Source organism: Podarcis muralis, chromosome 1 (assembly GCF_964188315.1).
Source record: "Podarcis muralis chromosome 1, rPodMur119.hap1.1, whole genome shotgun sequence".
In the NCBI taxonomy this organism is placed as follows: domain Eukaryota; kingdom Metazoa; phylum Chordata; class Lepidosauria; order Squamata; family Lacertidae; genus Podarcis; species Podarcis muralis.
This window is the reverse complement of record NC_135655.1, coordinates 87,324,802-87,339,564: the sequence shown is the minus strand read 5'-3', so window position 1 is coordinate 87,339,564 and position 14,763 is coordinate 87,324,802. Positions and strand designations below refer to the sequence as shown.

Below are 14,763 nucleotides of genomic sequence, written 5' to 3'. Positions count from 1 at the left end.
CTGATCTGATCAGTGCTCTTTGTTGGGTTTTATTAAAGCGCACGGTTTAGTGACAAAAAGTCTGTTGTTTGGCAGGGGGTGTTGCTTGGTTGGGAGGGGCGGGGAAATAATAAAATTTGCCCCCAAACATTTTTATTTTGCAAACTGGATCTTCCAGTGTGAAGACGCAGATGCAATCTTCCACTTGATGCCTGCCTTCCTTGTGTTGGAAAGCAGGAGCTAACAGGTGCTATGGATAATGACTGCAATCTGAAATGCACCAAGTATGTTGCATTAAGACAGGGCCCAGGCACAACTACCCATAGCCTGTGATGCTGTAGGACACTGTCTTAAAAACTAGAGTCCCAAGAACTGTCTCCAGGGAAAGAAGCGAGGAACCTGAACTCTCCAAGCCCTGTTACAGATAGGTAGCCGTGTTGGTCTGCCATAGTCAAAACAAAAAAAATTCCTTCCAGTAGCACCTTAAAGACCAACTAAGTTAGTTCTTGGTATGAGCTTTCGTGTGCATGCACACGAAAGCTCATACCAAGAACTAACTTAGTTGGTCTTTAAGGTGCTACTGGAAGGAATTTTCTCCAAGCCCTGTCAGTCCCTTCCTTATTTTACCTGACCCCCAAAGAGTTTTTCAGTGGCTTGTTCCCGCCCCCATTTAGTCACCACAAATTTTAAATCTATGTAATGTTTGTTAAAAGGTGTTAACTCTAGTGTCTAGTTTAGCCAAGCTGAATTAGAAGTTTTCCTTAATATAATATAATGGAATGGGGTGGGGGTGGGGAACCTGTACAAAAAGATGCACGTGTAAATCAAGTTGTATGTTTGTGTAACTAATTAGCACAAGCCTTATTGATTGCACAGATTATATAATGGGGGAGAGGGAATTGATATCATAAATGCTACAATAGAGTGCTCTTTCTTACTGTTTGTGTAGGGCAAATACTGTGGTATTTGGGGCTGGTAATTACACAGCACCTACATAAATGTTCTGTTTTCTACTATGCATTCTTGGGCTTTCTTGCTCCTTAGTCTACTGCAGTTTTCCCCAACCCAGGTGCCATCCAGATGTTGCTGGGCTCTTCCCTTTCATCAGCCTCAACCGATATGGTTGCTGGAGTCCAGAGCATTTGGAGACCACCAGTTTGGGGAGGCCTGATCTGTTGACCCCTGTGGGATAAGCAAGGTTGAGCCCAAGTGCTGGTGCTATTTGTATTTGCCTTTGGTACGCCTTTCTGAGCTGTAGATTCTTCTCTTATCACAAGCTTTAGTCGCCTAATGCTGCAAAGTGTCTGTAAAGCTTACTAACTTTATTAAAAGCCATGCTGTAGTTGAAAAGCACAATGTAATTTCCTTCCTCCACTCACAATGTATGCTGATTGTGTGCCATTGGGTGTCTTCAGATATAACACTATTTGAGGAGTGGTGCCTTTTGGAAAGTATGTTTGTCACATTCTGTTCAAATAAACTTACAGTATTTTCTTTCCTGATCAACCTGGGGCGGGGGGGGGGGGCGACAATTCTGCAATTTTGTATCATAAGGTGTCTGCGCACAGCACTGACTGGCTGATATCAGTGACATTACCAATCCATTCCTCCCCTGTCCAGAGCAGTTTTGCAACTTCAAAAAGACCTTTTTATATAAAAAAAAAGGTGACCAGGAACACTTAAAATCACAAATGTATATTAAGTTTTAATAAATTATTCTTTAACAGGTCAACAACCTGCCCAAGACATGGCAGCAGGAGGTGCAAGACTGATGACTAAATCTGAGTTTTAGCCATTGATATGTGCATCCATCATTTTATATTAGAAGTGGGCAGAATGTATCTCAGGATCTACTGGTGGAGCTCTAGATAAGTTGCAATAGTTCCCTGTACCACCCACCCTGGTAAATTAGGCTCCAGAAAGGGAAACCTTTGGAAAACCAGGACTGGATTTTAGTGTGAAAGGCTTGTGAGCTCAGTTCTATTACATTAATCGCAATGTCTTGATTGGGTATGTGCTGAGAAGTACACTTAATTCTCCTTGCATGTTCACTCTCACTTTTGGCTCTGGTTGGTGCATCTTGAGGTTCTAGTGAAAACGAAAGTAGATCATGCAAGGTCGAAGGCTGCGCACCTCTGATTTAAAGTGTGGCTGAAGTCAGGGTAAATTCTGTGGTGGCTCCTGCTTCAATGATACATCTGTAGGCACCCACTGTTAACTTGCTGGACTTCCCCAAAGACGCTTCCTAGCTGAATGTGTCTAGTTACTCCCATGTTTGTATTGGGAGATTTAAATACTTTCCCCCTAATATTTATTTATATATTTCTGTCCCGCCTTGATCTTTGGCCTCAAATGTGTACCCTTTCCCCTTTCCTTCCTTGACTTATATTAAAGTGCTATGGATGTTGACGCTGTAGTTATCATTTTTTTTTACCTTTTTCTTCTACCTTCTTTCTTGAGATGCTTTCACTCCCCCTCTCGCCAACCTTCCCATAAGCCGTTCTGCAGTGAGACATAGACCTTCTTGATCTCCTTTCTTTCAAACCTAATCCATTTTTATTACAGATTAATGTTCTGCTGAAGTTGGTGGCATTTCTTACATGTGTTTTGGAACATCAGGAAATACGAGAAACCAGACACAGAAGATTTATCATTGTTACTGTCCTAGTACAGTTCATCAGATGATTTTAACAGGGTTTCAGCCAATTTGTATAGGAAGACAAATTTGTCTTTCATAAGATTAAAATAAAAAGCTCTTTCAAAGTTTGTGATAAAAAGCCTTTGTTAAACCTTGGGATTCCCCCCCCCCAAAAAAAAAAGTTAGGAAAATGCTAAGCAAATATCTGCCCTTGTGACCTCTCCCCCTCCCTCATTCTTAATTGCACATATTATTTAAGTGAGACCTGGGAGCCTTCTAGTTTGCATACTGGTGCCTTACAGTAGATCAGGAAATAAAATGTTCTCTGTCTCTCAAGGCTCAAGCATAGCTCCATTCCCAAGCAGTTTCTTGGTTCTTCATGGCCTGACCATCATATCAATTAAGGAAAAGCACCTACGAACCTCCAGGCGTTGGTTGACTACAACTCTCAACATCCCTCACCACTGGGAATGCTGACTAGGGCTGATGGGAGTTGGAGTCCAACAACATCTGGAAGACCACAGGTTAGATTAGCCACCCCAAGATACTGGGCCCAATCAGGAAGCATGTGTCGGTGATGCCTGCCAGGTACGTACAAATTTCTGTGTGTGAATGAGAATCTAGTGGCATCCATAGTCAATTCTAGTTACAGATAGGTAGCCGTGTTGGTCTGCCATAGTCAAAACAAAAAAATTCCTTCCAGTAGCACCTTAAAGACCAACTAAGTTAGTTCTTGGCATGAGCTTTCGTGTGCATGCACACTTCTTCAGATACCTAGTCAATTCTGTAATCAGTAAACTTAAGTAATAATTCAGGTTTGCTCGATACCACACTAATGTTGACACTGGCTGTTTGCGGAAGGGTGCTATGTAGCTGCGGTGTGCAGTGTGGCTGGCGCATTTGAGCAGATCTGCTTCCATGAGAGCGTGGAGGGAAGTCCCATTACAAAAACGGACATAATTTCACATGCATGAGGAGTCAGTTCAGAGGTCAGCAAACTTTTTCAGCTGGGGTTGGTCCACTGGCCCTCAGACCTTAGGGGGGGCGGACTATATTTTGAAGGGGGAAAAATGAACGAATTCCTATGGCCCACAAATAACCCAGAGATGCATTGTAAATAAAAGGACACATTCTACTCATGTAAAAACACGCTGATTCCCGGACCGTCTGCGGGCCAGATTGAGAAGGTGATTGGGCCTTAGTTTGCCTACCTATGAGTTAATTGAATACCACCCTATGTTTCTAGCATTTGTAGAACCTGAGATAATGTGGCAAAACACATGGACACTGCTTTCATTTCTTTGTGGGAAACTAGCCTGCTTCCCACTTCCAGTATTTTGCTTTGTCTCCCCTTCCCAAAAGATGCCTGTAGATGCCCATGTCCCAAACTCACCACCCATGAGTCTGCTTCACTGTCAAAACATTTCTTACCGTGGGGAAGTGTTTCCCATGAATTGTTTGCGTTTCTGTCTTTATAAACTGCCCTGTGATCCTCTGATGAAGGGTGGCAAATAGATTTAATAAGTAAATTATATATCCTCGCCTCAAAACATGACAAAACAGATGGCCAGTTTACCACACAGCACATTGTGGTAATGGTAGCACAATGAGTAAATGTTTGTGGCATTACTCTTTATTTGGTATCTGCTGTATTCTAGGTGTCTGTTGCACTGCAGCAACAATCCAAATTGTAACACGCCAGACGGATCTCAGTCTTTTGCAAACAGAAGCAGTTATTCCTGAGAGTTTGCCTGCTTCATTTTTAGAAAGTTTTAATCTGATTAAAATATTTGAATCAGTTATTGTGTTCTAAAATCTAATTAGCTGCTGATGGATTTTCTGAAATGCGTGCAGATACGCAGTTAGATCATGGCCTAAGGTAAGCAAGAATTATTTGGGGGCAAGTTGCCTTGTAGCACCCGGATTCGTGCAAACGGGCAGGCTGGTTAAACAAAATATTGTGGGTGGATTTTTAAATAGTTTAACAAGAAGGTTGTAGAAATGGATTAGCATTTTGTAGTGTGCATAAGGCAAAGGGTTGCCTAAACTCTGGTAATATGTAAACTTCCCCAACTACCATTTTGAAAACCATACTGATGCAGAACTAAACATGCAGTTTATTCCACAGGGTGAACAGAAACATTAACCACCTGTATAGAAGTTCTGTTTCAATTTCAGACCATGGGCACATGGTTTATTTATACACATTCATGAAATGGGTAGGCAGGGGATTCTTCTCCAGGTATGTGTGCTCAAATAGAGGAAGTAAATTGTGCACTTACATGCACCTCTGCAGGGAATCATCAATAACTGCTAGACAGTCATGGCGAGCTGCAGGTGGTAGCGTAGAGTACAGTGCATAATAAGTGTTTAAGGAAAGCTGCTACAGATAAGGCAATTCTGTAGCCAGAAGATCTATCTCATGCTGGGGTGTAAGACCTTTAAAAACCATATTTCAACAGATACTTTTTCAAAACCCCAGGTGTTTTGGAAACCTCTGTATAGACCACCTGCCAATTTCTTGCAAAATGATTGAAGCTTTCCCCCACCCACCACCCACTCCTATTCCTTAAGAGTCTGGTTGTTCCAAAAACATAGCAAATGGAGAGGGACTTTTCCAAAATTGTTCACATCACCTGCTGCTTTGTGTATTTTCCATTTGAACTTCAGACAGCCTACACAAGGATCCCATCATGGAGAAAATGGAAAGTGGTCTATTTAACTGTACACAGAATCCATTCACACTGATCTGGACCACAGTCTCCTGCAGCATTACAGCTGCGGCTGTTTGAGATAATGTGCCCTTTCTTCGGATGCAACTGGAGGCCTATTCTTTTTGTTCTCTTGTAAAGTGGCCAAATTAAGTTTAGCCTTGGGCAGTTTTGCCTGAATCACTGCTTCAGCCCAGGGTGGAACTTGTTCAACTTCGTTTAGGATACCAAGGGCATCTTCTTTAAGGAATGATGGGAAATGAATAAGAGTCCCTCTTGGGTTATCAGATTTCCTCCCTCCTTTAAAATTGCATATATTTGACAGGATGCCATACTCTGCAAAAGGAAACTGCAATTTAATCTAGCAGATACTGTACACAGACATTTAGTTTTTTAAAAAGTCGGTGAACAATACCTCAGTGTTTCCAAATGAACTCCCATATTTTAACAAAAGTTACATTCCACTTAATCAACCCAAACCTCTAAGTGGCTTACATAAAAACAATACAAAATATTCATAAAAGATACTGATAAAATCTTTAAAAACAAATGGACATAAAATCTAAGTAAAACCAGTAGTTTTAAAACAAATGGTTGGCACCTATCCATCTCGGGAGCTGATGGAGGAGTGTGACTTTGGGGGTGAAGTCAAATTGTTGAGTAACAGCTGCAGAGACCGATACAGGAGAGACATGTTTTGTTGTAGCTGGGGTAGGTGAAGGCATCCAGTTGTCCTACTGCAGATGCACCACGACATTTCTTCTCTCTGTGCACTTCTCAGCATCCCATTCTCCCATACGCTTTGAGATTGGTTATTGTACTCCTACACATGTCTACTAAGAAGCCTCACGGAGCCTCGCCTCGCCCTCAGGTAAGTGGGAGTACAAGACTGCATCCTTAAGGATCCACGTGGTGGGAAGCTTGAACTTACTGCTGTGCAGTGGGGTGAAAAGATTCTCCTTTTTAAAAGGTGGCATTTCTTTACACACACCCAATCTTCATTGCCCTCTTTTAGGCTTATGATATGAACCGTGCAACCCTATACGTGTCTGCTCTGAAGAGAGAGCTGTTGGCTTCCAGGAGACTCACTCCCAGGAAGTGTTCATTAGAACTGCAGCATGAACATCCTCTTTTGTGTCAACACATCTTTTTACTCCTTCCTCTCTCCTTCTTGTCTTCATCTTTGGTAATCACTCCAGTGGCATAGCGTGGGTTGTCAGCACCCGGGGCAAGGCAAGTAATTTGCACCCCCTAACCCGTGGATTTGCGCCCCCTAACCCTAACCCTCAGATGTTGCGCCCGGTGCGGCCGGCCCCCCCTGCACCCCCCACGCTACGCCACTGAATCACTCATAGCCAAGTAAGATTGTCTTCCATGAACACGGTTTTCACTGTGAGTCTGTGACTGTGGAGGCCAATTTTGGAGTCACACGTCTTTCCCCATTGGGGACATAGGTTTCCGGGTGGGAGCTGATCATGGTGAGGGTTTGCCAAGCGTGCCTTCCTCTTAGCGCGTTTCTCCCTTTCATCCTGAGTTTGAGCATCTTCAAAACCCATGACCCCTTGGTAAAGGCTGTTCTCCAATTGGAGAGCTTGCAGGCCAGTGTTTCCCAGTTGTCTGTGTTTATACTACATTTTTAAAAAGATTTGCCTTGAGAGAGTCTTTAAACCTTTAAACCTCTTTTGTTGACCAGCAGTATTACGCTTTCTATTCATAAGTTGGGAATAGAGTAGTTGCTTTGGGAGATGCTAATCAGGCATCCGCACAACACGACCAGTCCAATGAAATTGATGTTGAAGAATTAGGGCCGGATTTAGGTTTGATGAGGCCCTAAGCTACTGAAGGTAATGTCCAGCTGTTCTTTGTCAACAACAAATTGTAGCTGTTTTTGTGTGTTGAATATATCCTATATAGTAATTTATGGACCTAATAGGTATCAAAAGCTATTTGCACATAACAAAATATGTATTTTATCAAAGTACTTGTTGAAGTGAAATACAATTAAGTATATTAATAGTGAAATAATTATTAAGCTCTAACTTCAAATGATTTTTTATTCATAACAAACTTAATAATGCAAACACATTGGCATTTGGCAATAACAAAAGTTCCTTTAGAAACACAATTTCCAAAGACTCATAGCAAGTTTCTAGAGACTAGATTATAACATGAAATAATAATAGGTGCAAATATACGATGCAAACTACTAATAATTATAAATAGCAGAATGTAGGCACCTTATATACAGAAATGAGCAAACCAGTGATATTTTAGGGAGTAGGCTAGCAGGCAGGGCCCAGTACTTACATCATAGGAGCCTACACAACAGAAAGCACTGTTGCTGTATGCAGGTTTTATTTTATTTGTTGTTTATCTTATATTTTGGAAATGTACATCCAGTTTTTCCCTTCTTAAAATTTTTTGGGGGCCCCCAAGAGAGTGGGGCCCTAAGCTATAGCTTGTTTAGCTTATACGTAAATCCGGCACTGTTAAATCATTGCAGGGAGCGTGCATTAGAACTGCAGCCTGAGCATCCTCTTTTGTGCCGCCAACACAACCCTCTCCTCCTTGTAGCCGCAATTCCTGCGGCCCTCCATCCTTCCTCCTCCATCTCGGCTTGGACCACGAGGGGCCGCTGTGGGGCTCGTTCCCACGGCCGCGCCCAGACCCACTTGGCCGGATACTAGGCGAGAGACTCCGGAAGGAAGAGGCGGCGGAGGCGCGGAAAACGGAGCTGGAGCCGCTTCTGGCACGATGTCGCGGGGGGCGAAGGTAACGCGCGGGTGATGGGGCGTGAGAGACGGACCCCGCCGGCTATGCTGGTCCGCTGCAGGCTCTTTCCCTCAGGAAGAGACGCGCGTCGCCCTGACAGGGCTAATGGGAGGCTGCAGGGCCTGAAGGGAACTTTCCCCGCCTGTCTCGGCTGCTTCACACGGGCTCATCCCCTAGCATTGGACTTCCGTTCAAGATGCTTAGCGATTGGAGTCTCTTCCCTCCCTCCCTCCCTCGCTTAAGAATGTATCATTATTATTATTCTAGTTGAAAGTGGGGCTTCTAATCCTTAGTGAGGTGTGTGTGTGGGGTTTTTTTTTGGGGGGGGGTTACCTATGATGAGATTATCACGACCCCCCACTCCGAAATGCTACATATATAGAATCAGAACTGCATCCTGCTTTTCAGGGGCAGATAAGTCTGCACGAAGCGGATCGCGACACAATATTACTTATTTATTTATTTATTTATTACAGTACAGTACTGTGCATAGCTTATCAGAAGTAAGACCCATTGAGTTCAATGGGATTTACTCGCATGTAAGTGTATGTAGGATTGCAACCTAATCTACACTTGCATTTAGAACCAAGTGATGCCTTGTATTCCAGATTAATCAAGGGAGTGATTATACACACAGTGGTACTTAGACACACACAGACCTTGTTCACATATCAGAAACTTATCTGTTGGGATCAAACAGTAAAGTAGTGCGCAATGCCCACTCACTCCCCCAATTCTTCAGAGCAGATAAAAGGGGTTGTGTGGGGATGGAAAGTCTTATTGCACAGGCAAAAGTCCTTGAACTACTCATACATGTTAGTTGGACGCAACCTCTTAATTCTATAATAACATTATTATGTAGTTATTTAGGTACAAATATCCCACTTTTCGAGGGGAAAGCCACCATAAAGCAGATTTCTATGTAGCAAAGCTTGTATAAACACAATATAAAAACAGTAAACATGCAGTTTAAAAAAAACTAAACTATTAAATTAGAAAAAACAAACAGTTCTTCCAGTTCTGTGACTCCAGCATCCAAGACATGAACAAATATATTTGAGAAGTTTAGGACATGGGGGGACCTGATTTTTTTAAAAATGGATTCCTAAAGTTTGAGTAAAGGTGGGTTGTAAATATTGGGTTGGATCCAACAGTATTGCTCAGCTGAGTGATTGTAAAGCTTCAGTGGTACAGGCAGAGCAAGCATTTTCTGCTCAGGAGAGCCCTCCGACCCAAAATGCATAGATTGAATAAACCGAATAAAGAAAAAAATATGGGTTTTTTTCTATATAAGCCCTCCATATTTACCCTTACTGCATTAAACACATTATTTCTATTGTAAAAGCAATTTTACAAAGCTAATCGGACTTTCCCCCCAATCCTGTTAGGAGTGTGTATTGTGGTTTATTTTTCTACAGTGTTTTTGACAAGACAGGTAGAAATTTTGAAAACAATTCTGTGTATGCCTACTTCTGAGTAAAGTAGTAAAATTCATTAAACCGAGCTGGGCATACTCCCAGCCTGAAAGCTGTATTGGTTCCATAGTTTCCTTTGCAGTAGCATGTAGGTGTAGAATGTTACAGCTCAAGAAATAGGTGCTTGTATGATTTCGCCTAGCCATATTCTAGTTCAGCTTGTACTTTTCCTTTCTGAAGGCAGCAGTGGTCCTGTGTATGGATGTCGGCTTTTCCATGAGCAATTCTGGTCCTGGAGAAGACTCTCCTTTTGAACAAGCCAAAAAAGTGATGACAATGTTTGTGCAGCGACAGGTAAAAGAGCTCAGAGGGGTGGGATGAACAGTAGAAGTTATGATAAAGATGAAGCTGCCTCAGAAAACTCACAGCATGATGACATCAGAACAGGGCTAAATTTCACTTCATGTGAAAGGGAAGAAGTAAAACGTAAAACAGGCCTGCAGTGTTTTGTTAACTTTATAAACCAGGGGAAATAAGGCAGAAATGAATAGGGAAAAAAGAACTCCGATGGGATAGAAGACAGGCGTTGAGGCTGTTGCCCCTGCCTGTGGTTTACAATTTGTTGCACACCATGTTTCCCCTCAGCTTCATACTTCTTTCCTTGAAGTTACATAGGTGTAACAGAAACACAGAATGTCTACTCCACTTCTTTGATAATGCATTCTGTTCCACCAGTCCTTTTGGTACATTGATTTTTCCTACCATTATTTCAGTTTTCAGCTTGTCTTAAAACTGCCTCTTCTGTTGGGGGGGGGGGGCAAAGTTCTGTAACTGTATTTTCTAGCCTCAGGAATTTTTTCCAGATATTGAACTGTAGTTCCCATAACAGTTTGGTAGCTGACCACAGAACCTAAAATGTCATTTAAATATGTTTCATATATGATGCAGGTAAAATGAATCGATAGTAATCCGAAGCTGAGTAGCAAAGTTTATACTGAACGCTTTGTATCTACACTGGCATCTTTTACCATCTGCAGGTGTTTGCTGAGAGTAAAGATGAAATCGCCTTGGTTTTATTTGGCACAGAGGACACTGCAAATAGCCTTGCCAGCGGGGACCAATATCAGCATATCACTGTGCAGAGACACCTGATGATGCCGGATTTTGATTTGCTGGAAGACATACAAAATATGGTTCAGCCGGGCTCTGAACACGGGGACAGTATCCTTTATGAATGTTGAAAATCTTTTCACCAGATTACAGTTGCATGGAAGATTGGGAGTTTATATTTTAACTGTGTCTGGAATTGCCACATTAACTCCTAGAGCCCTTATTATTTAAGACAAACCTATTTGGCTCGGTGGGCCAGGTTGTTATTTGTCTCACCCTGACAGAACACCATTGACAGATGGGCAGGACATGGTATTATTATGATGTCAGATGATTGACAGGTGGTTTATCCCTCCCACCTGCCAAAGTCTCTTGCACGGCACTTCCCAAGCACCCGACATCCCGCTGAGTGTGGGGTGCATGCCGCTTTGCCAACTTCATTATTGGCAAAGCTTTTTTCTACAGGGGTGCTCAATTGTGCAGCCCACCCAGCAGTGTTAAACTCACGACCCATCAGTGACTTTAATCCTGCCAGTGACTTGAACCTGCTGCATGGAGGGATTGGTGGCATGATCAAGATTCCCAGCGGAAACTCGCGAAACAAATCCAGTCATGTCTTTACCTGCCTCACATGTGACTTCAGGTGTGGAGCAGAGGGGCATGAGTTGGGGGAAATGGCTTCACAGGCCAAAGCAGGACCAATGCTGTGTTTCCCACCCCTGATTTAAGTGCCAAGGGACATAGGGCCTGTTGGCAGTGTTGGCCTGACTCTGCAATGTCTGGGTGAAATCCATCCCAGTGCCTAGCTGAGTGGGGTCGTCTAGTGTTGCTGCCTTGCATCTAGTAAATAACTAAGTGTCTACTCAGAAGAAAGCTGCACTTTTTAAAATTCTCCCATATATACATATATATATCCCTGTGCACCTTTTGGACTGCATTATAAAAATTATAAATAAAACAGATTCTGTTTAAATAGAACATGGGCATGGGCGTAGCCAGGATTTTTGTTGGGGGGGGCAGAACCTCTGATTTGTATTGATTTTTACTTATTGGATGGCAGCTGCCCCCCTGGCTATGCCCTTGGGGGGCGCCACAGAAAGGAAACTAGATCAGAAGGGGGTTACAGTTGGAATAAGGTTGGGAAACACTGCCCTACAGGGCTGTTATTGAGATATGTTAAATGCTTTGAACACTTCAAGTGCGTTAAATGTGAAATATTACTGTGACTAGGGCTGCACAGTAATGACTGTATCCTGGCCAGCGTGTATCAAATTGTGGGTTTTTTAAAGATTAAAGTGTCTTTTCTTAATGTGCTTAGTTCTTGATGCTCTAGTTGTTTGCATGGACTTGCTCCAAAAGGAAACAATGTAAGTATATCGGCCCACAACTGCCCTTAAGGATTCTGAAACACAGTTTTGAAAATGGATCTGACTCCATTTTAGTGTTGGGACATTATCTTACTATGGAAGGAGTGTTTCTGAGATAATAAATACTGAAAGATTCTGACTGATTACCACAAGAGAGCTCAAAATCTTCTGTGTGTATTATTAGACAGCTTAGTAAATAGGGCTATTTTGGGATAGCCTTCAGGACATTTTTAGTTTAATTTTGTAAAGGAAGTGTTAGTACCTCTCAACCAGCTTTTGTGGACCCAAATTCTCACTGAGATAAAGAACTGGAAGTTCTTTGAAGAACAAAATGACCTTTACTCTTGAGGTATATAACAAGCTGAAAATGAAAAGTATTGGGTTTACCTTGCTACTCTGCTCTGTTTGTTCATTTGTTTTCACTGCTGAACTTTAGCCACATAAGTCTTTCATAGCCCATTTTTGAAGTTTGCTTTCAGGTTAATTGGGCACTTGTTCTGCAGCACAGTGCTAAGAATCAGGTCTACGCTAATGTAAAAATTGCAGGTTTTCATTGATTTAAGTGTTGGAAAATCAGAGCTCACCTGACACTGGAGTAGTTTCCATGACTGGTACCAAGTGAAATATAGCACTTGGTTAATTTTACTCAGTATATTATGAGAGGAGATGCTTCCTCCAATGAGTAGTAAAGGGGGGAAATAATTAAAATGGCAGTGCTATTTATTTGTTTGTTTGTTTGTTTGTTTGTATTGATCTAACAATTTTATATCCTGCCTTTCCTGACAGTTCAAGGTGGATAGCAAGAATAATAAAGTTTAGCATTTCATTCGAACCTTATACTTTGGTTAAGGTTAAACATGTCAGCTTACCTAGGCATTACCCTAGGTCCAATCACATCCCTCTAAAATATGGTATATTGTGATGGCCAAACACAGGAAATACATGACATGCTGTGGATTCATATTAATCATATGTGGCCTTACTAGAAGTATAAATTGCTCTTTGTAAAGAAGCAGTCAAAATATTGCAGCTGTCAACATACCTGTGCTTTTGAAACTCTTTTATTTTTGCCTTCTCTTTTAGTGGGAAAAAATATGACAAACGGCACATTGAAGTTTTTACAGACCTCAGTAGTCCCTTCAGTGAGGATCAACTGGATGTTATCATTGCTAACATGAAGAATACTGGTATTTCGCTTCAGTTTTTGTGAGTGAGAAGAGAACTTTGAAATATTATTTCAACTCTGTCCTTTTCTGAGAAAGGGAATGTCATTTCTCTAACTCTAACTCTGTAGCACCTTTCTCAAAAAGGCACTAAAAATTTGTATAAGCAGGGCTGTGCGTTCAAACACAAAACTTAACAAGTCTGCATCCAGAATAGTTGAATTCTGCAAGCTGCATAAATTATGCAAATAAAGCATATTTTGCCCTTATTTGGGATATCTTATTCTGCAAATAGCACAAAAGCTCTGGGTTGTATACATTCCTCTACTGATAGATGCCAACTGTTGGGGGGCCTCAACTCAAGAGTGGGCAGAACCAGACCCCAAAGTGGGTGGAGTGAGACCCCCCCCCCATGTCCACAATCATAGGTGCACATACTTACTCACTGCTCCTTAGCTGATGCATGCACATCAGCTGAGGAGTGCTGGGAAAGGTAATTTTCATTCCCACAATTGCTCTCCACTAGGCAGAACTTCTCTTCATTCTGAAGAGCAAGGTGGGCCATGGGGATTTCATCCCCATTGCATCTCTCCCCGCAGCCCAGCGCTTGTATAGAATGACTGGGGACAGCTTAGAATCATAGAGTTGGAAGGAACCGCAAGGGTCATCTAGTCCAACCCTCTACAATGCAGGAATCCTGCCTGCAGCTGTCCCTGGGGGGGCTTGAATCACTAACCCTCTGGTTAACAGCCAGGTGCACTGACCCCATTGTGCCACCTGAGTCTTCTTGTGGTGTTGCTTATGTCATTGTGGCTGGCAGACCATTTCAGAAGCTTTTATAGGCTGGATCTTGCCTGTGGTTCAGCAGTTCTAGACCCCTGGAGAATAGCTGAAATTCTCACGGCCCTTAATTCTACTCATCCATTGCTATATTTCGGAGTCTTTTTTCTGCTTCTGTGCAGGAATACCCATATTTTTAGCAATTGTAGGGCTGCATGCAAGCAAGCAACTGCTAATTGGGAACTTCCTTGTTGTGCCTGTGCCTGGAAATGAGGCCCATTGAACCCAGCGGGGCTTACTTCTGAGCAGATATGGTTAGGATTGCCCTGTTAATGTATTGAGAAAAAGACTATAGGTTGTGATTTGGCTCTTTCAGGAAGCAATACTAAGAAGAAATTATCTTAACTGTCATATGTCAGTGGCAATAATGATATTTAGATACCATTAATGCTGCAAAATAGACAAAGGTAGCTAAAATAGTATGCAGTTTCATCTCTCTGCCCCCCGTCCTCCATCTTTGCTATGCTATGATCAATTACATAAATAGGATTGTTCTGTCTCATCAGAAGTAAGGTCATTGATTACAGTGAAGCTTACTCCCAGGTTAATATATAGATTTTCATGCTCAATAGACGAGAATGAAAACTGCTTTCACTCAGCTCACATCGCAAAATGCAAAAATTGGCAAGATGCCGTGGATGAAATCTGAAGGGCAGAAGTCCCAAAGGAAGCAGGCAGTCACAAACCATTGTGGTCATTCAGTGAATTAAGTGACTTGAAATGCATGGGGCAGGGAAACTTGGCTTTTCCAATGGGTGCTTCCATTCT

At 42.2% G+C, this 14,763-nt stretch overlaps 1 protein-coding gene across 1 annotated transcript in view; it reads left to right on the top strand.

The window, feature by feature from the left end:
• The first annotated feature begins 7,967 nt into the window (after nt 1-7,967).
• The window catches only part of XRCC5 (X-ray repair cross complementing 5), a 38,954-nt gene continuing 32,158 nt past the window's right edge, over nt 7,968-14,763 (top strand). Inside the window, exons 1-5 of the mRNA XM_028742567.2 lie at nt 7,968-8,100; nt 9,756-9,869; nt 10,553-10,736; nt 11,944-11,992; nt 13,076-13,198. Of these exons, the coding sequence (XP_028598400.2) occupies nt 8,083-8,100; nt 9,756-9,869; nt 10,553-10,736; nt 11,944-11,992; nt 13,076-13,198 (488 nt within the window). The 5' untranslated portion in view covers nt 7,968-8,082. The remainder of the gene's footprint in view (nt 8,101-9,755; nt 9,870-10,552; nt 10,737-11,943; nt 11,993-13,075; nt 13,199-14,763) is intronic.